General features: G+C 40.3%; 2 protein-coding genes across 2 annotated transcripts in view; one reads left to right on the top strand and one right to left on the bottom strand.

Moving 5' to 3' along the window:
- UGCG (UDP-glucose ceramide glucosyltransferase) overlaps positions 1-22,523 on the bottom strand; it is a 32,907-nt gene extending 10,384 nt beyond the window's left edge. Inside the window, exons 1-5 of the mRNA XM_081894561.1 lie at positions 22,043-22,523; positions 8,157-8,298; positions 5,472-5,574; positions 3,257-3,358; positions 1,141-1,253 (exon numbers count right to left, since the gene is read on the bottom strand). Coding sequence (XP_081750687.1) covers positions 1,141-1,253; positions 3,257-3,358; positions 5,472-5,574; positions 8,157-8,298; positions 22,043-22,140 — 558 coding nt within the window. The 5' untranslated portion in view covers positions 22,141-22,523. The remainder of the gene's footprint in view (positions 1-1,140; positions 1,254-3,256; positions 3,359-5,471; positions 5,575-8,156; positions 8,299-22,042) is intronic.
- Positions 1-23,801, top strand: part of SHOC1 (shortage in chiasmata 1) — a 255,110-nt gene that overhangs the window by 118,350 nt on the left and 112,959 nt on the right. The gene's annotated exons all lie outside the window — the stretch shown is intronic.

Here is a 23,801-nt window from a genome sequence, read left to right as displayed (position 1 = left end):
TCTTACCCTTATGCAACCATTTATAGCTATAGTAACATCTGCTGCAAGCACTGCAGGAATCCCAAATGCAACTTTCCTTACTCAGGAAATTTCCTTCTACGATCCATAAAGCTAGAGCATCAAAGATCTATCACATGCTAAAATGGCAGGTATAGATCTATGAAGGTCAACATTATTCAGACAGGATAGAAGCTGTAGCACCTGCTACAGTAGCCTGAGCAAAATTTCTGTAACAAGAGTTTTCTAGTAGAAAAAATGGAGAAGGATGACAAGGGATAAGATGAGGAAAAGAGGTATGACAGATAAGAGTTGGATGCAGACAAGGAAAGAAATGCCTCAAAATGTTTCTTTTCACTTAGTAACATTCATCTGAAATTACACCAAACAATACATTGTTTGACATAAAGTGTCAGGTCCGAAACAGGCTTTCCATGGCAAAAAGTGTTAAGACATAAAAGTTAGAACAGCAACACAAAAAGCAATGAAACATCAAATCAAGCAAGCAACAAATGCCCTGTGATTAGACCAGCAGATGCTAAAGAAACTTTTGTTCCTTTACTGCTCCATGCCACTGCACATAAATTAAGTCTAGTATATTTGCCCCTGAGCAAAATCTCAGTCATGTCCGCAAATATAACAATTCACCTAAAGGAAATGTTACAGGCTTTGTTGTACTAACTAGCAGTAGATCAGAATTCAAGAGTGTAGACTAATGGTCTCTCACCCCGTATATTGCTTACACAAAAATACAGGGCGCAGAAGAACGAAACAAACGACATGTGGACAAGAGAAAAAAGACAAATTCTAATGGATTTCTCACTTAAATGTCATTTGAAAGCCCAGATGAAAGGGCTGATGATATTATCCTTTTTCTATATGGAATTGTAAGCAATAAAACATTTCAATGTGTTTATTCTTCAACGATAACAAGTAATCTGGAATTTGTTGGAATTTGGATTACAATAGAAGTGAAAGACCAAAAACCTGTTATTAGTCATGCACATTTTTCCTACTCAAATAGCAGTGCTTCTTCTATACTTTTTGAGCTTGAAAATATGACTAACTCATGGAAATTAAGTATATAAAATAGGAGGAATGGAACAATTTGGAAAGAAATGAAGATGACAAAAAGAAACTCACCTGTTCTAGAGTGGCAGCAAAGCCCTGTCTATCTGCAACATAGGGCAGGCCATGGACCAGTCCAACTTTTTCAGTCATTTGATTGGCCATATCAGTTAGTGTATCTGGCGTTACTAAAAATGAAATGTGACTGTGGTTTACATCCATGGATTAATGTTTTTAAAAGCTTATGGATTTACATCCCAATTGTGTCTCTTAACTGGCAGAAAGCTTCTGTCCACAGAATGGTAAAGGAAGCCATTTTCAGCTACTCCCCATCCCTAAATTTGCTCTGAAGGGCATCCAACCCTCTGCAGAAGATTTATGGGGGTGGGGAGCTCAGGGGAGAAGGGAATTGCTTAAAGTGGCTTCCCTCCCATTCTGCTGATGGAAGATTTACCATCCATTGAGCAACACCACTAGATACAATCCTTATATGTTTGGTAAAATATTGGTCTTCTCAATAATATCCAAGTTTTCAAACAGCAGTAGATTATTACATATTGTTTGCAAAATAGTAACAGGAAAGAGTGATAATTCCAAGAAATCCTTTACTCTTTGTTTATAGTTGGTGACAATATTCTGAATATGAGTATTAGGTTGAAATCACGGGGTGGGGGGGAATACTAGAATCAGGGTTGGGACCTGGATCCTTACCTCCCCCCACCCACCTGTCAATCACCTGACATAAGAAGTCAGGCAACATCTTCAAAAGGGATCACTCTTGGCATCAACTACTGATCAGTGCTGACAGCATACTGCTTCACAGGTATGCTGTCAGCACCAATCAGATGACTGACAGTGCACACTTAAAGGCCCTCTTTGAAGTCCATCCTCGGGCACAGTTTGGATTCAAACTGCATCTGCAGACAGACATTTTCCTCTGTTTGCAGGCATGGTTTGAATCCAAATTACAGTTGCAAATGGTCTTTAAGGCAAGCACTGATGATGAACTGATCTGTGGAACTTACAAAACCCTGCTCTGCTTTTTGTAAGCACTGCCAATCACTGATCAGCACCCCTTTAGCCCATGTTTCCATGTCTCTATCTGCCCACACCTCAAATCCAATATGACATCAGGTGCAGGGCAGGTGAGGAGGCATGTGGGCTGGAGGTCTGTCCCCCACTGCAGTAGAAGATAAAGACAACCATTACAGACGCTTCAATTTTAAGAGTAAGAGGCAAACTCTAAAATTCAAATTCAACTGCTTAAAGTGCTGCTCAGGCCTGGAAGTGTTGGATCTAGAAGACTTTGTCAGATAGTTGGTTAAGTAATGTGTCTTCCAAAGATCTGGCCAGCCTGCTGACACCTACCATAATGAGATCTTGATTGAAACAGCAATAGTAAGAAAGGAGCAAGCTTGCTGTTTATTTCTGAGGTGGATTTCAGTATCCACCTCAGCAAAACACTGGGCCATAAAAAACATTTCACAAGATGCACCCGCTACACTAGATACAGCAAACAAAAGGTGCAAGATGTTCTACTCTAATGCTGATTCAAGATAATATAGTTTAATTACTCAAGCTTCATCCAAGTGTAATACATAGAGCAAAGCTGGCAGCAGAACTAATTCATGCTGTGAATTGAGATAACTTATTTTCCATTTACATGCCATTCCTTATAATACCAGTTGCGGACAACTCTTCTGGCGAACCAGAGCAGTGCATGGAAACGCCGTTTACCTTCCTGCCAGATCGGTACTATTTATCTACTTGCACTTGGCATGCTTTTGAACTGCTAGGTGGGCAGGAGCTGGGACCTAACAACGGGAGCTCACTCCATCGCGGGGATTCGAACTGCCGACCTTCTGATCAGCAAGCCCTAGGCTCTGTGGTTTAGACCACAATGCCACCCACATCCCTAAAGTCAAAATACTCTAAACTTAACACAACTTCACTTGTTCACATTGGAACCACGCTATTCTTGCTTTTCCCTACCCCTTTTTGTCTATGCCCTACTATTGACCAGTTACTCTGAAATCTGAATTCTAAATTCTGCTGTCTTTTTTACCTGTCTTACTTTACTCTGTCAAGTGCTATGTACATGGATAGTGTTCAATCAGCAGCAAGATCTTTAAGAGCATGTAATTAGGAAACATTTTTTAAAAACCTACTATTGCTGATGGTACACACTTACCTCTTATACCACTATCACAGATCCATATGAGATCATACTTGGCAACTTCATAAGCTGGCATTAAATTGTTGATCTTTGGGTTTATTCCAACCTTCTTCCCACCTGAAAAAAAACAAAATTTTAGTTATTTGCACAAATCATGCATATGTTTTCAGAATATACTGCTCAGTAGTGCAGTGAGGGCTGAAAACTACGGCTCAGGTTGGGAGCACTCCTAAATAACCACCAGTTTGGCATGTGGGGACAGCAACAAACAGGCCCTGTATCAGCAGATCCTGCATCAGCAGCTCAGCTGACACTAGGGCCCACCAGGACTACAGCATACTTTTGTTCTTTCATAGTCAGAGACAGAATTACAGGTGCTCGTTTCATTCTTTTTGCTTTAAAACATACCACCCTTTTCTGCAACAAAATGGTGCTTATTCTCAGGTAAGCATATTTAGCACCAGGCAGTGCTTTTTTTCTAAAAATAAATGTTTAGAGGTGCTCTCATTTTTCCTACTCATATTGAAATATTGCCCCTCAATGAGGCCAAACTTAGTTTCACAAAAATGTTTAGGGGTGTGCGTACCCCTGCATCACCCCCAGAAAAAAAGCACTGGCATCAGGGCACCAGGAGTAAGTTCCAGGGAATCAAGCAAAGGGCCTTCTCGGTAGTGGTGCCTGCCCTGTGGAATGCCCTCCTATCAGATGTCAAGGAAATAAACAACTATCTGACTTTTAGAAGACATCTGAAGGCAACCCTGTTTAGGGAAGTTTTAAATGTTTGATGGTTTATTGTGCTTTTAATTCTGTTGGGAGCCGCCCAGATGGGAGGGGTATTATTATTATTATTATTATTATTATTATTATTATTCTGTAATCAAGATGGTGCTATGATTTAAAATGTGAAACTTTTTCTTTCTTTTTACAGGGTTAGCAAATTGTTTTACATTTCTTTCTTTCCTCTAATATATGATGGTGGGGGACAGGGTGAGAACAGAAATGCTAAAATTGTGCTTCACAAGCAAACTACTTAATATGTACGGCTATCTAAACCACCACCACTCACCCAACAAAGCCATTAAGTCTTGGTTTAAAATTCCCCAGTTGCACCAGTGATACTACTTTGCAAACAAAAATGGAGATGAAAGGATACTTCTCAGCTCAACGTTAATATGCTCTGCTATCTGACCAGGTTCTCAACCTTAATGTTGATCTAGCTGAGGAGACAATAGTAGGCCAATTCCAACATCAGCGTAAAGATGGGTTGAGTAAGACTGGGAATGGGAATCAGTGATAGAGCTCTAGGATGTTTCTGCATAATCTGCAGACGTCTATGGATGCCTTCAGCAAGCAACACAGGGACATAAGCATGGATAAGATGGCATCTCACTAAGTGCATCCACATCTCTTAAATGGTGCTGCTGTACAAATCAAGCCCATCATCTTCTATTTACTAAACAGCTCAGCTGATTCTACAATAAGCAATAAGGGGCATGGTCAACTTCTCTATTTTGCCACTAAGTGTATTTTGTTGGAAAGCTGAGAATAATATCATCCTTTACAGCAAACATGCTTGCAAACACCCTTGCTGCATTTCCATAGCTGATTTCCACATATACTTGCAAGACATTTTACAAAAGGAGTGGTTAGAGAAGAGAATCTGCATATCAGGTTCCCTTCCTTTCCCTTTACAACTTGCTGTTACAAAACTTAAAGAAAATTTAAAATTTAAAGAAAGTAGCCATTGTCAACACAGATCCAGAATTGTTACTGCTACATGGATGCTTTCCTGAAAACTCAATTTCTTTTAAAAATTGTTTTGTACTATTTTAATTATATAATTGTACTTTATTGTTAAATATCACTGTGAAATGTCCTGGGATATATTGAAGGAAGGGCAGTATACACATACATGGATGGATGGATAGATAAATAGGGCATTCAAGCTATTTCCATTTGGAACAGTGTATGACAGAGATACATTTCAAAATGGTAGGAATCTTTTAATTCTAGATTTATATGGAAGTCATCACAGAAAAGTTATTTTCAGCACTGTTTGAATTTGATTTACTGATCTTCAACTCTGCAGCAAGAATGCTTTACAAACTTCTTCACCAACAGTACTTGCATATTAACATATTAAGCTATTTTAAAAAATCTTTTGGGTTCTGTGCCAACTGGTCCAATCTATTCAAAGGCAACAGCATGACAGAACTCTTTCCTCACTCACCTATAAATAGCCTCGCATCAACATTTGGATATTTGCCAAGGAGCTTTTTACACACATCAATGGCAGGATCATCATGATCTTGTACACAAAGAAGCACTTCAAACTGTGAAAAGAGATACAGTGCAAATTGAGATATATATATATGAGAAAACAGTTTAATGGTTAATGACAAGAATAAAAAAGGAGAAGGGTGTAAGATGTAAGATGTAAGATATTAGATATTACACTATCTTGTTTGCGAAAGCAATATTCTTAAGCTTTCCCCATGAGAAGATAACATTTGTTTCCTCTAGAAAACCTTAGACATGAGCTTTTCTATAAACAGAAATGAACTTCACAGAAGGTTTACATTTCTGACAGGAGGTCTATGTGCACTGCTGCCATAATTTGCCCAACATAATTTGCCACAGAAATCCTAGAGCAGCAGCATTCAGATAAATTGATATAAAACAGAATGTGCCAGTGGTTCCCTTTTCTTCTTGATAATCTTTTATTTGATGGTTTCACAAATTCAGCCACTAATAATGCAGCCATCAAGCCCTTTCCCCTTGCCCTCCAGAAACCAATGACATGCATTCATTCATTTCAGGATGTGACTATTTCTTTTGTTCCAATTAGGAAAAATAATCAAGAGACATGGAGTAATAGTGCAGACTTAATTTTACTCAGGATATAATTCAACTACTTTCCCAGAAGAGAGCTCAGGTGAGTAAGATTTTAACATAAATATCACTATACAGTTCCTGCTTACCCAAAAAGCTGCTGAAAAAATAATAATCATACCTAAGATGGGTAAGCTAACGAGGCTAGATATATTCTACATAAAGAATATATTGCAAATTATCCTTAAGTATTGATTTTGCATAAATGTGAATGGGGATGGGGAAGGTTGATCTTAACATTCTGAATCAGCATTTTTGATAGCAGACAATAATGTTTAACCGACACACCTTTCTAAAATTCTACCATTACAATAAATGTCACCATCACTTGGATTTGAACTTAGGTCCAAAATACCATAAAGACTGCTTGGGCCCTTCTATCTTAGCTCAGTCACTGAGATTATTTGGAGGAGTGCTGTTAGTCCCCCCGCCCCCGCCCCCAATGTTACAAAGGCCCAATTAGCCTCAGCCAGAAGCCAGGAATTTAAAGTCAACAGTCCCATACTGTGGAATATTTTCCCAGGAGATTTAGGAGAAACCGTGCATTTGACTTTCAAGCTAGAAGACTTTATGCTAACAGGCAAATATAGCTGTTTTGAGTAGCCAATCGTTTTAATTACTGTTTTCCATTGCTTTTAGTGTTGTTTTTTTATATAGAGGGCATTATATAAATACTTCCATTTAAAAAACAACAACCCTGAAGAATGTTGTTCTAAGAATGTTGATTCTTACATTGAGGGGGCTGAAGTAGATGACCCCTGGGGTTATCTACAATGAAACTTGTGATGTTATACAAAGCTGCAATAAATAAAAGTTTTAGATATTGTATTATATTTGGCCTAGATTCTAAAAGAAATAAAGTATGGCTCTTCTCATACTGCACTTATTCAAATTAGCTCTTCATGATATTAGGACTTTCCCCCTTCTCTTAGGAAACAAGCCAATCACTGCTACCGCAATTTTAAGCACTAGAGAAAACCAAGAAAAATAAAATTGCAATGAAAGGGAAAAGACAGATGAAATTAAGAACAAGACATCTGTATCCCAGAAAATGAATTGAGGGATTGTCAGATATTGCCAAGATTCCGGGTAGCACATTGTAACTTTATATGCTACAGTGCTTAGCTCATCCAGGGGAATTCCTTCAGTTCATATAGGTCAGTATCAGCTAAGACAGATGTGAGTAAGAGCACTTGGCCAGCAAATTACAGTTCAAAGCATATAGTAGGCAGGTCTGAACAAGTTTTATGCAGTAAGGGAAACAACTGACCCCACACTCACATCACAAGTTCTGGGAAGACACTGTCAACATCTGTGAGCTTACATAATACTGTGCTTATATAGAATTTATTCATCTACAACATTAGCTATCTTATCAAGCACAAATAAAAGTAAAACATGGATTACTGGTGCATAAAGTCATTAAAATGCACTGATCACTTTTGCCAGACCCACTGAAATGAACTGGAGCTGGGCTGGCAAAAACTCTATTCCTAGTGCTTCTGCAAAAGATCTTTCTGAGAAACACAGTATTCTGTACTGGAGGAGAATACTGAAATGAAAGTAGCTCAAGTCCAACAAACCATGCAGGAACAAGTGTAAGCTTGTTATGCACTCTGACTCCAAAGGCCTGTTACCCAGCGGGAGCATAGAAAACCAATCGTTCAGTCCATTTATCGGTATGGAATTAGATGCGTGCTACAACCTATTTTGGTTATCGTTACAGATGCAAAACGTCTGACAGTAATCCGCAAGGGTTACAGGACACACAAACACACACAATCTCTGAAGCAGCCATCCCTACCTAGTGTGGTGCCCTCTAGATGTTGCTGGTCTACAGTTTGCACCAGCCCAGCCCATTGGCCACACTGTTTGGGGCTGATGGGAGCTGGAGACCAACAACCATTGGAGGGCACCAGGTTGGAGAAGGCTGCTTTGAAGTATTATGCATTTTAATATTCCATTAGGCAAGAGAGAAGACCAAGAGGATAGCTTTTTAAAAAAGAAGACTGTTGATACATACTTTGGGATAATCCAATTCAAAGAAGGTTTCCAAATTGTTGATAAGGTTTGGATCAACACCCTTTAAAGGCTTCAGAAGTGAAACACCAGGAAGCTTGCTATATGGCTGTTTGTCTGTCGCTTTCTTGTTTAGGTGTAAGTGCCTAAAAAAAGAAAAATGCTGGTTAGGAATACTGATTATTTAAACATTCGTATTTTGCTGTTCATTTACAGTTTGATGTAAGGCTAATTACAGTTAAGTTTCTGTAGTAGAGTGCATAAATAGCTTTCTGCATGCTGGTGCGCTCTAAATAGCAGGTTAGGACGCAAGGGAAACACCACATCCAACAATTCTACAAGTTTATGTACAGCACAGACACCTGACTGCACTTATCTGAATAGGACCCCAAAGGGCAGAATGGATGCACAGGACCAGGCGAGGTCTCTCTTTTTTCAGTGCCCACCAAGCTATAGAGTCAATCAGTGCTATGGGACCATTGCTCTTTGTTCCCAACAGCTGAAACAGGAACTGTTTGCAGAAATAAGAACTGTGTTTGGAGATTTCCTCTCTATACAGTGACAAATTTCCCCAAAAATAATTTCTACTGGTTTCAGAAAAGGTTTTCCCCTCAAGTCTTTAAGTATTGAAGAAAAGTGTTAAATTTTCTCTCCACACCTGCTCTGATAATTAATTATCAGCCATCTCCAGCTGACAGGTTTTTTTTTTTTAAAAAAATGCACACTTGGCATTTTATGTCGCATCTAGTTTGGTACAAAATCATCCTAGTGATTATATTAATCATGAGTTATTAATCCATATCTATACTGTACTTTAAACAGGCTCACACTAAAAAAAAAGGAGATGTTTGTAAGTCATGTGTTTTTAAGTTGCATGCACAGAGGCTGGTAACTTTCTAGAACAGAGCACAAAAACATTTGGGGAGTTGCCATAAATTAGATGTCTGTACAGTTTATACTGCAAAATAATTGTTGAGGTTTCCTTATAATGTAGCAGAAGTTTAACTATGAAAGGACCCGCAAACCTAACCATTAATTTACCCCCACCCCTTTTACACACTCTCCCTGAAGTTATTTCTACAGCTAAGTCAGCTTTCCAATAATATTTTCCAGCTGCTTATAGAAACTCATCAAAAAAAATGGCTTTATCACAATAATGTACACATTTATTAATGTATTTTGGCTTTTAGAACAGCTGAAATGTGGAAAACAGAATCTGAAACTGAGATACGAGTGCCATTTCCCCCCTCGTGGACAAAAGAAGGTAATTCTGTGCCGATTCATGAGATGGTCTGTTTTTAAAAGTATTTTATGGTGTTTCTGATACTGTTTTATGATTTTTATGATATTTTATATTATGTTATTTTTGAATACCACTTACAGATTTTTAAATAAGTGATTTAGAAATGCCTTTAAATAAGTAAATTTGAGACAAAACTGTTCCAGCAGTTTGGGATGCAGAGAGTTGATGGAGCTTAATTAGTAGACTTGCAAGTAGGTTCACAAATAAGCTTAGGTTACAAACATTTTTAGCAGCCCTCCCACATATTTCTGCCTTAAAGGATTTGTGTGCTCTAAAAGAAAAGAACCAAGTTTCATAAAGCTTCCATCACAAATCACGAAACCCAGCAAGCCCAACATTTAAAAACCTTCCATACAGTGGTTGGAATATCAACCCTCTTTCATGCACCCTTTGTAGCAACGTCCCTGCCAGGAGTGTCTCTTTCCACAAGGCTATCCAAGATGAAAAGAGTAGCCACATCCTCATCCATTTAAGTCAGCATTAAGTGGCTGGTCATTTATTCAATGTGCTCAATAGGTTTTGGAGTGGAATTGTAGATCAGAAGTGTTTAATTAAGAAAAAAAAGGTTGCTAAAATATTGGTGACAAGAAATGAAGCATTTGTCCCTTTTGCCAAACTCAAACACACATTAACACACTTTTCCTTAAGGTCTATTGCAAGGGCCAGGAGAGAGATTAATGCCAGAAAAGAGTTTTAGAATTAACTAAAACTCCCTCATTACTAGGTTTGCCATGTCTTAATTCTATGAATTATTTAAACTGACTATCTACTCCTAAATACAGGGTGGCCCAAAAGTAGGTATGCTGCTTTAGGATCCACTTTCTTTGTTCTTGACTCAAGTTCACTGTCATCATTCACAATATCAGTTACGAAAAATAATCATTTTATCTGACTCTACCATTCTTTGCAACTGCCAGCCTGAAATTTAACTGCTACTTTGTCGTGCGTCAGTTATATGTACATCTTTTTAAATGCAGTTTATACTGAAGAATCTGTTTATCTTTTCTTATACAGTACAGTGGTACCTCTAGATGCGAACGGGATCCGTTCCAGAGCCCCGTTCGCATCTAGAAGCAAATGTAACCCGTGTCTGCGCGTCTGCTTGTCACGTTTCAGCGGTTCTGCGCATGTGTGTGACGTCATTTTGAGTGTCTGCGCATGCGCAAGTGGCAAAACCCAAAAGTAACGCGCTCCGTTATTTCCGGGTTGTCACGGAGCGCAACTCAAACACGCTCATCCCGAAGCACATTCAACCCGAGGTATGACTGTACTGGAGGGCTCTTCAGTCAAAGGGCAAGTTGCAAAATTCCTAAATGCAGCTATTTCACTTGGATAAACAAATATTCCCTTTTGATTTTGCCTTTTGATCTCCACCCCCTGCCTTACAACTTTATTTTATTGGTGGTCAGCTGACCATAAAGAAATTATTTTTAGATTGAAAATAAATATGGTGCTCAAATGGCCCATCACAAAGTTTAGCGTGCAGGCATGTTAAGGTGCTAGAGGTTCACCTTCCTGATACATTATATAAATGGAAAGCACACCTTATGGTAAGGCAGAAAATAGCAATAAAAATCACTTACACCTATGCAGTTTGCATTACTGTTCCAATTCTCCAAATAAGTCAGATTTGTACACAATGAGAAATGATGGAAGAAACTGAGAGAAAGCACAGGAAGACTGGCTAATACTTGGATGATGTAATGTGGATGCCTAATAAACATGAGGTGCAGCAGTTCCACACAAAACACTAATAGAAGCATAGCTACTAATGAAGTTTTGTTTAGACAGGCTATTCTAACAACAGAACATCTCATATTTCTCTAAGGCTTGGCACATTGTTTGCACAACCATATTATCTATGCAAAGAGGGCAGTATTTCAACCAAGTTTAGTTCAAGCAAATTTACTAAAATGAATGTACATGGCCAAGCTGTGTCCACTAATTCCAACAGGTCTACTCTGAGTAAAACATATATGAAAACCATTCATGGTTTGTAACCTCGAGATTCTGCATTTTAAGCATCATCTAAATTTCCAAACATCAGCAGTTCAGCCATGTTCTGAAGAAGACAATTTTCCATTACGTGATGCATGCAGACTCCTCAACACAAAAGTTAATAGGGCAATTCTTCCCTTGTGTCCATACTGTACATGTCATTGCATTGGGGGTGAGTGACCAACGGACCAAACCTAACTACAGAAAGCAGCACTTAGTTACTGCTGTTCCAAACTCTGCTCAGGAGGAATTTGAAATATACTACCACTGGTGTTTGCTAAGTTCCACTGCATTGCTAAGTCATGTCACAGAGCTGAAAGGGTTTAAAAACAGGTGTAAGTCGCTCCTGGCCCTACCCACAGAATGCCCTTTCAGGAATCAAGGCCATGTTCTGCCAGTGCTCAGTTCCATTGAATGAGCTAAGTTGAGGGATTTATGCTATTTTAGCCCCAGTTTAGCCAGGCAAGTCCAAGACCCAAATACAAATTCACTCATCCTGGCAGATCTTGGGTTTGGATTGCACTGAAAGACTCAAAAATAAAGGAATGTTCAAGTCACCACCCTATACCCTATTATGGTATATTCAGAACAGCTTAATGAGACACCCAAGTACTTGCCATCATTCTGCATATTGTGATAACCACAGTCCAAAGTCAAGTGATTTTGTGAGTGTGTGCACACCTTTATGATAAGCAGGTCAGCCCACAATTAAAATTATTTTAGCAAACAATACCAGGGCCTTTTCTGCGATAGGCTTTGGATTTGAGATGGGCTCCAAGATAAAGTGCAGGGATGCACTTTTCTCATTGAAAGATATGCAAGACTTAGCTGGCCAGCTTTTCCAAGATTTGTATGGTTCGTAATGTTTAATTTTAAGCATTATGTTTGTGATTGCTTTTTATTATGTTACTGTTAATGATTTAACAAGATGCACTGAGCAGATGGAGAAGGCATTTATGATCTCATCTCACTTGCACCATATTTCACCCACTACAGAGATATAAACAATTTTAATCCAGCTTATTTTTCTTGCTAGCAACTTTGGTTTTGCATGACTAAACTGAAATCCTGTGTATTAAGATGATGTTGCAAAGTGTACAAAGGAGGTGACTATCACATCTTTTCACCCACACAAACTTAAAACAAATCCTGTCTGGATGACAATACATACAAAAAAACCCTATATTTTGAAAGGTTTTTTAATTAAAAAAATAACCCTGTTTCCAGCTAACTTTACCTAAGGGTCAGCTGGAAGAGTCAGTGGGAAATGACCCATTCCTGTAAGTAACCTCTTGAGTAGCAAGGAGAGGTGGAACCAAAAAATGTTCTATATCGGGGTGGGAAAACTATATCCTTCCAGATTATATTAACCCCATTTCCCATCAGTCTACGCCACTGTGACCAATTGTCAGGGATGATAAGAGTTATAATTCAATAACATCTGGAGGACCACAAACTCCCCACCCCTGCTCTGTAGCTTGACTAAGAACCTTTGCATGAGGGACTAAGGTTGTAATCAAATGCTTATTAGTAGTAACAGTATTTCTTGGCCACCCCCCTCACCTGAAAAATCCCAAGGCAGGTTACAGTTTATAAAAGTACAATATAATTAGAACAGCAGCAACCACCGCCCTCAAATGTAATTCCATACAAAACATTAAAGGGAGGACACCAAAATCAATGTTTAATTCTATTCAGAGGTAAGGCCCATTAAATCATAGAGGAAGGGCTGTGATTCAATAGTAAAGCACAAACTTTGCATTTTTCAAAAAACTGGCATTTTTTCCACCCTACAGTTAGCCTGGACTAGGAGTGAGGACAAAGGGAAGCAAACATTTTCGGCTTAGCTGAAAAGGGATTTTCTTTTAAGACACCTGTCAAATGCTCCCCAAAGCTTTCTAAACTGTAAAGGACCAATCCCCTTCAAAGGTTAAGAGCATTATTGGAGATAAAGTTTTGCCATAGAGGATCAGTCCATCATAATCTGTAAACTACAGCAGGGCGTGCCCCTTTAACCAACAGGTGAGGTGGATAGCATTGATCAAAGGTGAATTTCGTTCAAGGGCAATTTCTCCCTTAACCAATGCTGTTTTCCCAAGGATCCTCACTGTGTACTCAAAGCTGCCAGATATTTATAAATAGCAAAACAGACACAAGTGTACACAGGTGCATTTTTCTTAACCACACCTATATTGGAAAAGAGAGACATGTTCAAAAGAGCCCAGGAGAGTTTCAGAAACAATTTGTGTTACAGCCTGAGGACACAGCATTCCAAAAAGGGAAGAAGTGCCTATGGGGTCATGTTAGCCCTTGATGTGATCTAATGCAACTCTCCAGTTGGTATTTAAAGACAACAGCTATTTCATGCAACTTTGGTGCATATATAAGATATAAAAGGAATAGGATAGATATAAAACACGACAAGTGGTAGAATAATAGAATCTGGAATCTCAACACACTGTCAGCCAAACTGAGCCCCCTGAAATTTTTACACTTGCATAACACCAATAGCCTAGGATGGTATTACAGAGGTTTGCAAACTCCAAAATATTGTTCTAAAGCCCCTATGCTTGATATTCTGGTAAGTAGATCATACTTAGGGTACATGTGTATGAAATATGCAAGCATAATTCCATTTTTAAAAACTTCCTAAGCAGCGGGTTTCTGTAGAAAACAAGCTCATCTTCATTATAATAATTTTCCATAGAGCTGGTGCATGCAAATGAGGAAATCCCTAGTGAAATCACTAGGGAGCTTAGGCAAGCCGCTATTCTCAACCTCCTCTCCCAATTTGCAGCATGGGGGATAGTAACAGTAATGTATCTTATGGGATTTTAGTAATCCATGTGAAGCTATTCTGAACGTCTGAAAACACTATATAAATTATATTGTTATTGTATAAGTTGTTTTCAAAAGGTCTGCCCGGTTTTGAATAAATCTATATTTGAAGCTGCACATGATAAATTATACCCACATGGAAAATTACAGCATAAAACTAATGCAGTTAGGACTGGAATCTTTTTAATTATCTCAAGAGAGAGAAAATGTTACAGAATGTGGAAAGAATGGTACAATACTGGGATTTATCTAGTGGGAAAATATCTTCCCAAAAAGTATTACACTACCCAAAGGCCAAAGTTTAAAAAATAGTGTTTAAAAATATGTGTTTAAAGTGTTTAGAAATATGCTAGAAACAAAGGAAGAGACTAGAGAATATACTGGATGGTCAGGTGAACTGTAGGGGGCTGAAATGCTGAAAAGAATGAACAGTGGACTCTCACCTACTTTGGTTCATCCTTTACAAAAGAACACTAAGAGAGAAGCAGATGATCATGAAATGATAAGGACATTTGCATCAGGAAAATCTGAATTCATTTAAATTGGAATCACTATTATGTATATATGATACCTTAAAGGGTCTCAGGAAAAGGGTTTTAAAAAGAGAAAAGACATAAATTACAGACTTAGTAATTTTATTTTACTTAGAAGATACCAGGGAAATATTAATATTCAAACACTGGATGAAACTGAATACTAGTAATCAATACCATTTGATGTGGCAGACTAGCCCATTTACCTTACTTGGAAAAATAATTGGTCCATTATGCAATTCAGTTCCTACAATGTGCATAGATCCCAGTAAGTTTTTTTTATTGCAGTTCCAGATATCATTCTCATAAGCAAGCTTGAGAAATTACAGAGCTGACCAAAATTACATGAAGATGGAAGAACAGAATGTAATACTGTAAACAACAAACTAGGAAAGATGAATGTGGGAATATTAAGGATTCAATTGTATTCAGTATCCTTGCCAGTAACTTGTTGAATTAATTAAATGTATGCTTGCCAGACTTGGAGAGTAAAAGTTACAAAATGAAGTGAAAAATCTAAGATTATCATTTTTAAAAATTAAAAAACACCTAATCTTGGATAGATTTGCAGACAGTAAAAACTATACAATGGCATTAAAAGGAAAACACCAAAATGCACTAGGAGAGAACTAAAAGCCAAACTGCTTAATTTGTGGGAGCAAAATCAGCTATCTAATTTTGCATTTAGAAACAACTTTGAAAGCAGCCACAAGAGTATGAATTTGACTGGAGCAATAGTGCTGAGCAAGAGTGTTCAACCATTCAACCTTTCCCTGATGCTGTTTTATGAGTGTAAATAAACTCCAAAACTTCCATTAGCTCAGCAGCAGAAAAACAGAAATAACTAGAACCATAATCCCATCTCAGAAGGAAATAGAAACTGTACAATAAAACCTGAAAATATGTTGCTCTCTTATGCCACAGCATCCTAGAAGACACGGGAAGTCAGGAAGGAATGGAAATGCCAGAAGTGCAAAATCCTACTATAGAGAGAGTGTACAACCTTCTATTCTTACTACCAGGGAAGGAGGCAGAAAGCAAAATATAGCCATCCAGGCCCTTTTGTCTCTTTCACTCTAGCAGGAGGTGAGAGGCAGAAAGAAATAAAGCAGCCAGCTCCTCTGTGTCTGTCTGACTGGGTGAACAAGTGGGTCTGGCAGAAATTGCATCCTCTTTCTGCTCCTATTGCAGGGATGGAAAAGGAAGACAGCCCTGCCAGTTGGCATATTGTATGTAGAATTCTACTTAAAATGGAGCTCTATTCTGGAGGAACCATGTAAGAACATCCCCATCTTCCACAGCCCAGAATAGACAGAGGGAGCAAGCCCTTTATGCAATCTTCAGGAGGGACTCTAAAGAAAACTCACTTAGTTATTTCTCTCACACTTGCAAGAAGGGAAACATTCTCAGCTACCTAATCCAGAACATATATCTGTGTTAAATAGGACTAAGACTATCCTCCAGGCAGTTCCCCCATTTCTACAAGGGGGGCTGGGATATGGGGGGGAGGGCTGCACAAGAGCTATCCCACTTGGCCACCTAGAGAAAATTATCAGAAGCCTCAGAAGCAGTATTAGAAACTAGATATATAAGCTAATCACCAAATGGCACCCTAAACAGAGTTTGTCGTTGTCACAATGAAATGTCTAGGCACCTTTTATTTTTATTGTTATTCATTTCGTTTCTATACTGCTTTATATTCTAAAGAAAAAAAAATCTCAAATTGGTTTACAACACATTAAAACATCAAATAAAGCAATCCAGAATAAAACAAATTCAAGCTTCAAGAAAAATATTTCTTGATATTTATTTACCTGCTTAATTTATACTGCTGCCCCATAGCAGAAGTACCCTAGGAAGCCAGTGTGGTAGAGTGGTTGGCATGTCAGGCTAGGACCTGGAAGATCAGCCTCAACCTCACAGAGTTGTTGTAGGGATTAACTGCAGAGGGGGAGGGTGAACCATGTACTCCTTGGAGAAAATGATGGGATATAAATGCAATAAATAAGCTCTTCTGCTTACCTGCTTAAGAAAGCTGGAGAGGCCAGCCAGATGGAGATGTCAGTTAGCAACCTGGCATCCAGAGATCTCCACATGGTCGCAACTGGACCCACACTAGTCACAAAGCACACCTGGCTAATTTCTAATGCTGCTCAGAGGGCTAGGCAGTTATTTGCAAACCTATAATACTGCTTACTCAACACAAGTAAGATTGTTACTGAATTCAGCTCAAGGAGAGTTTATCAGTGGTGGCCAAAACTATTCAGTGATGGGCAGAGCTGCTCCTCTCAGCCCTTCGGATGCTATTCTGAGACTCTATCCACCTTCTACCTCCTCTACACCAAATAAAGCCCCTTGCATAGTATGTGTGCAATAAATGTAACTTTGGGGTGTTAGCAGCAACACATGCTGCTACAGAGGAATAGATCAGCTCAAAGGATAGCAGCAAGGCACCCCCAGCACTGCAAGGTAGGCAACCAAACTCTGCTACCTTATTCATTCACTTTCATTCACTCCATTCCCACCCTCCTTTTCTCCAACACTCAGAGCAACAACTAAAAATCAGATGCTTTAAGCCTCTAGACTGAACATAAATACCTTTATGGGGGGGGGCTATTTGCTATAGAAAAAAATCAGAGGGCTGTTCACAAGTCCCACCTTAGCAAGATGTTATGCTCAGAAATATAGTTGTTTTATGAAACTAGTGATGTTACAGTATATTACAGAAATCAACGTATTTTATGTAGGGAAGCACATTTTCCTTTCTTACAATACATTAGACATTCATTTAATGTTTCAAGAGCTATACTGTTCAGAAGCTTCTCCTGTCTGTATTAACAGCCTTTGGAGTTTGATAAATTAATTTTAAAAATCTATTCTTCCTTAAAAACTATTCTCAAGTATTATTAATGCTAGGAGAGTTACCATTTTTATTTGGATTTCCTCCTAGATTTATATCAGCATTCACTTATTTGCCATCAGTAATTACCTCATAATGATAGAGAAATATTAACTGTAAAAGAAAACTGCAAGAGCAATCCATATGCTTTTTGACCAAATGCATATAGTGAAGCATAAACCCTCCACTTTTCTTAAATGAGAAGCTGATGCAGGAGAATACAATCCTGAACAGAGTACCTTTGGGCTAGGGGCTCTTTCTCTCCAGGTGATTTTTTTCCTGCATAAATTGCATGCCTTTCAAGCTGCTTATCTCCAGTCCCCACAGGGCAAAATACACTAAGATCTGTTATCTTTCTCCTACAGGGAAAAGCAACTGAGGGATAATACTGAGCATTTAAATGGCCTTAAGAGAAAGGATTAAGTAAACCACCTTCCCTTAACACTATTCTGCTATAGACAGTACTGTAATCACTACTAGCCACTTTTCATTGTTATTTTTTAAAGGGGGGTGCTCATTTGGAACTAGAGCTACCATACCCCAATATATAGTCAGCTCTGACATCTATGAAGGGGGATAAGTGGGATGCTCCTCATATCCCAAACAGATCAGTACTGCAAGCGCTTCTGATCAGCATGCATGTAGAGACCCAGAGCAAAGGAGTGTATCCATTCCTACAGAGGGACTACAAATGAGTGTTCTAATATTCAATTGTCTTTTTAGTATCCCTGTCCCATATTTTGTTTTAATTCAAGCACTTCCCCAATCTGTTATCAGTGAATCACAGTGCTAAATGGAAGGAATTCTGTATAAAGACAACCCTATTTTTACTTGCACACATCCTGTAGCTTAAAGTGCACAAAACTGTATGATGGTGGTTTTAAATGCACCTTATAGGGTTGTTTATGTCGTCTGCAAGCGTGGTCTCCCAATTACCGGTATGCTGTTTAATGACAACACAATCCATGCACTATTAATATCAAATTAAAAGGATTCCAAAATGGGGTGACATTTAGAAAATGCAGGATCAAAAGGGAAAATAATACATCTAAATACATACAGTATAGAAAGAGTCACATTTTCGAATAGACCCACTATATAACTTAATATGTGAAAATCATTTAAAACAAGTATTAGAAGCCAATATTTTTATTCCCTGAGCATTACATACCCATTTTAGGCCATTGTCCTACACCTGAACAACAAATTTATCCATTTTATAATAGAACCATTAGCTATTATAGTAGGAGAGTGCTATGCTACAAATTATCTTAAAGGTGTTCAAATAAGATACAGTTTTTGCTACAGTACTTGGCTGTATTATTGCAACAACCATTATTTCTGGAAACATTGTGCATATGTTTCTTCCTTGTAGACTTAAAGAAAATTCAGCAGAAGCAGTAGCAGATTTGTTTTTAACTTTCAAACTGATTGATAAACTGCTGAAGTCACTGTCAGGACTTTAGAACTAATAATCCTTGAAAGCAAATCATTTAACAGTAAAAGGTCAGTACTAATACTCAGACATACAGGGACATATGCATTTTCATGCACAAGTTTATTTTTGTGCATTACACAAACCTAGTATGCTAGCAGCTACCTTCCCTCATATGACCACCATGCATAGGTTGCTATATACATGCTGCTCAAGGAAATTTCAAGCATGCTAAAGAGGGAGTAACAAACCCACTGGAATAGTTGTTTGTATGGCAATTCCTCAACTGCTTTCTGCAGCTGTACTCATATATACACTGCATGATAATTGGAGTCATCCAAGATGTTTGATGATTATGGATAGTTTTGTTCACAGTGCATTAACTTTTATTAGTGTGTCATACACACCAAATGAAAAGGAACATTTCCTTCCTATGAACACCACACCAAATGAAAGTTCATAATTAGCAGATCTGTTTAATGGCACCCTGTTGTAATTTTGCAGCTTAAGTCCTATTGCCTTTCACAGCAGTTTTTAGCAAACCAAAAGGGAAAAAAGAGAAAGCTTTGGCAGCACTTTTAAGGCAATAGCCAACAACATATCATAGGCTGCAACAAGGCATTCCTTCCCCCGCCCCATCACCTCTGGCAGCCTCCCTAACCCTGCAAAACAAATTTGGGAGGCACAGGAGGCTGCAGAAGAAATTTTATTGCACAGGCAGAATTCTGTTGCACAAGAAGGATGACACTCCTTACGCTAAAGTTTATGACAGAGTACAGAGGAGTGTGGTGTATTACATTTACATCTGGAGGCTTCCTGAGAAAACCAGAGAGATCTGTCACAAACACAGTATTAAGGCTCATAAATAGGCTTACAGTTCCAAACTAATTATTGCTTTATTATCAAATCATTACTACTTCAGTCTTGTAAACACACACATACAGCCATATAATTTTTCAACAGAGTCCCCAAAAAGGTCAAACAAGAGAACTTTAGTGACACTGGATTCATTACAATACATCATGTATAAGTCAGGAATCCATCTGTAATAATTAGTGGCAGGCATGAGAAATCCAGTGCTTCATTCAAGTAAGAATCAACACTAACAAATAGTAATCTCTCAATATTTTTTCCTATATGCTATTTTCTTCCTCAAACACACCACCAAATCAGTTTCTCAAGAACAAAACATATTTTACCTCATAAAATATTCTAGCCACTTTTTCTCTCAATACGAAATTAATTCCATAATGTATCAATATTCCAACATTTGCTTACACCTCCACTGAAACATAGCTAAGAGTAGCAATCTCTTAGCTATGTTTCAAACATTGCACTGTCACATCTTTTTGGCTCCTCACTGAGAAGCAGAACATGTCCTACTTTGAAATCATTTATTCTATTTCACACTTTGCTTGTGCAAGCTGAAGTAAGCATGAACACCTGTCTTCACAGAATACCCTTAAACGTATGTATGCACAATGAATCCATGCAAGGTTGCAGTGAACATTAAGAGCATTATATGACTATAATGAAGAGTGAAGAACACACACATGCCTGCAATATTAGCACTAACAAGGAAACCAGAAACAAATTGTCAGCTATAGCCTTTACTGCAAGGGGGGATGAATACAGGCACTGCCTTGAGCATCTAGGAGGAAAGACAGGCTACCGATACAATGACAACATAAAATTCCACTGAACAGCATAGGTATTTTGAAATGGGAATTAAGAGGTAGGCTTGCAGTTGAGCACCGACCATCAAAGTCTGCCATGGTGGCTCCATAGCCATTGCCTCTAAATAGGTAAGACAGGTGAACAACAACAAAGCACAGTATCATAAAATTGTCTGTTAAGAATTCATATGCCTAGAGCACCTACGCTGCAATAAAGGCAACTGTGTAGGTGGCCATCTGGACAGACGCCATAAGGAACAGGTTCAAATAACTATGTACATTGCGATACGGGCATGAGCTGAGCTGGCAAACAAGACGAATTGAAAGGGACTATGATTATGACTATCACCATCAACTCTGTAGCTGGCACTCCACTTGTTCCTCTGCTCTTGCTTAGCACAGGCTACGTTAATCCAAAGGGACAGCGCGACTACAGATACACTGAGCACAAGCGAGGTTCATTGGTGTGTGCAAAGCATGCGTGTGAAGGTGGGAGGAGAAAGCCAGCTTGAGGTATGTGGCACTTTAGGGGGACAGCTATAGGACCCAACTCCTAGGGCCCCAAGGTCCTTTTGGCCCACCTCCCAATAAAATTGTTGATGGATGTTGTCGTTCAAAAGGTGTGCATGCGCCACATCAGTTATGCAGGCTGAGCTTACCTCCCCACAATATTTCATTCACCCTGCACCCCAGGACCCACATGAAAGTGGGTGACTTTCGGTGATGGCCAAAAACATGAAAGACTGGCAAGGCAACGGGACACGCCTATGGTTACAGGGCAACATTCATGCCCTTATCAGTATTATGGGCTGGGCAGGGCAGGGCGAAGCAGGTGCCTCAGCTATGTAACCAGAGAGGGAGGAAGAATGCATGGAGGTTTCTGAAGAGGGAGGGCCAAGCACACCGAGATCCAGAAACCTCAATGCCCCCCATAGGAGACTGGGGGCAGAGTTCCACCTTCGCCCACCCCCCAAATAAAATATTTGAAGGAGCAAGAGAGCCCTCCCCACACACACACACAAGGGGATGACCATTGCCATTCAAATGGTGTGTGGCCTTGTGATCCATTATGCAGGGCGGGACTTACCTGGGCGACCCCCCCCCTCAATATTTTGGCACCTCCCCAAATTCTCCCCCCTTCCTTCCTTTCCCACCTTTTGTGGAAACGGAGGAGAGACCCTCACACCGGGGAGGGAGGCCTCACTTACGTGTAGATGATGGACATGAAGTGCATGAGCCACAGCACCAGGAAGAGGATGAGCCCGAAGATGGCGAGTCCCTCCAGGGCCAGATCCAGCACCGCCATCCCCGCCGTGGGCCACACGCGGGAGGAGGAGGAGGAAGAGGAAGAAGAGGGAGTGAGTCGGTCCTCCTCAACACGAGCAGCGGAAGAATCGGCAGCGAGGAGGCCCCTCCCACTCGCCGGCTGCCCTCACGTAGCCCCTCAGGCGGACGCCCACCCGCCTCCTTCCCCCTCTGCCTCGCTCCTTTCCCCCGCTCCTCCTCCTCCTGCTTCTTCGCCTGCCAGGCCGCTTCCTCCCCTGACGGCGGCCGCTTCTCCCTTCCTCTCTCTCCCCCTCCCTTCGGGCTCGCTCGCTCTCGCCCCGCCGCCGCCGCCGCCTCCCGCTTAGCGCTACTGCTACTGCTGCTCCTGCTGCAGCCCGCTCGCTCCCGCGCGCAACTGACTGCCTCCCCGCTGAGCCAAACGGACTTGCCTCGCGCCCTTCGCCCCGCCCCGATGCTGTCAGCCTCCGAAGCCACGCCCCCTCCCCTCCCTCCCTTTCTTTTCTTTCCCCCCCTCTCTCCGTTTAAGTTTCCCTTCCCCAGGCGATGCTGACGTCACCGCCGTCCGCTTCAAGGGAAGCCCCGCCCTCCGCCGCGTCACAGGGAGGGGCGGGGAACGGCCACAGAGAGAGAGAGAGAGAGAGAGAGAGTGAGTGAGTGAGAGAGGGTGAGTCACCGTGGGCGGGAAAGGGAGCGGTGATGTCATCCGCCGCCGGACTAGGCGGCATTCAGCCCCGCTGGCGTGGGGAGGAGAGAGGGGAAGGACAAGCAGGAAGGACTTTGGTGTGTTTTTTTTTTTTGTCCTTTCCGCCCGTCACAGTGCCAGGTCTCCACCGCCCCACCTTTCCCAGATTTTACACACATGCACACACATTTTAATATATCTATACACAAACACGTACATGCACACGTGTGTGTGTGTGTGTAGACACACGCGCACATATACTCATGGGAGTAGCCAGGGGTCGGGAGGGGTCAGCTGCGCCCCTGAGTCAAGTAGATAAATAAAAATACTTGTGGAAAGATTTGGGCAGATTTTTCTGGGCACTTGGGGTCAAAAGCGTATGGAAGGAAGCACTTGTGTTTTTTCTTTCTGTCCGTCACAGCGTCATGTCTCCGCGCCCAACCTTTCCCTGATTGTACACACATAGACACATGGGCATAACGGGGGGGGGAGGTGCTGACCCCCCCTAAATCAATACAAATCTGAGGTTCTCCCCCCCCCCCCCACACACAGAAAGCCTGGCCCTCCCTAATAAAAATCCTGGCTATGCCCCCCCCCCACGTATTTTATATATACCCACACAAACACATTCTCTTGTTGGCTGTAGTAACACAACCCTCTCTGTTGTAGCAAGAGAGCAAAGAGCAAAAGGAAGCACCTGTTCCAGAAATTAACAGAAACCCCACAAATCAATTAAAGGAGAAACCTCATATAGCACTGTAAAAAGTCTTGAAGGGGGCAGACAGAAAGGTGAGTTGGTGGGTAGTTTTTAAAGCAGGAAACCCCACACCACACATGCAAATCCCTCATTATATCCTCTGTAAGGGAACCCTTTCCAGCACAGAGCCTCCGACAAAGAAAAAGTGGATTGTTTGCTGTAGCAAAACTCATGGTGTTGCAATGGCACATTTAAGCTTAGTGATTAATATGGGTGAGATGCTTTTCTGGAACTCCTCCTT

Source organism: Podarcis melisellensis (assembly GCF_964234715.1).
Source record: "Podarcis melisellensis genome assembly, chromosome: 17".
NCBI classification, from domain to species: domain Eukaryota; kingdom Metazoa; phylum Chordata; class Lepidosauria; order Squamata; family Lacertidae; genus Podarcis; species Podarcis melisellensis.
This window is presented reverse-complemented; position numbering and strand designations above follow the sequence as displayed.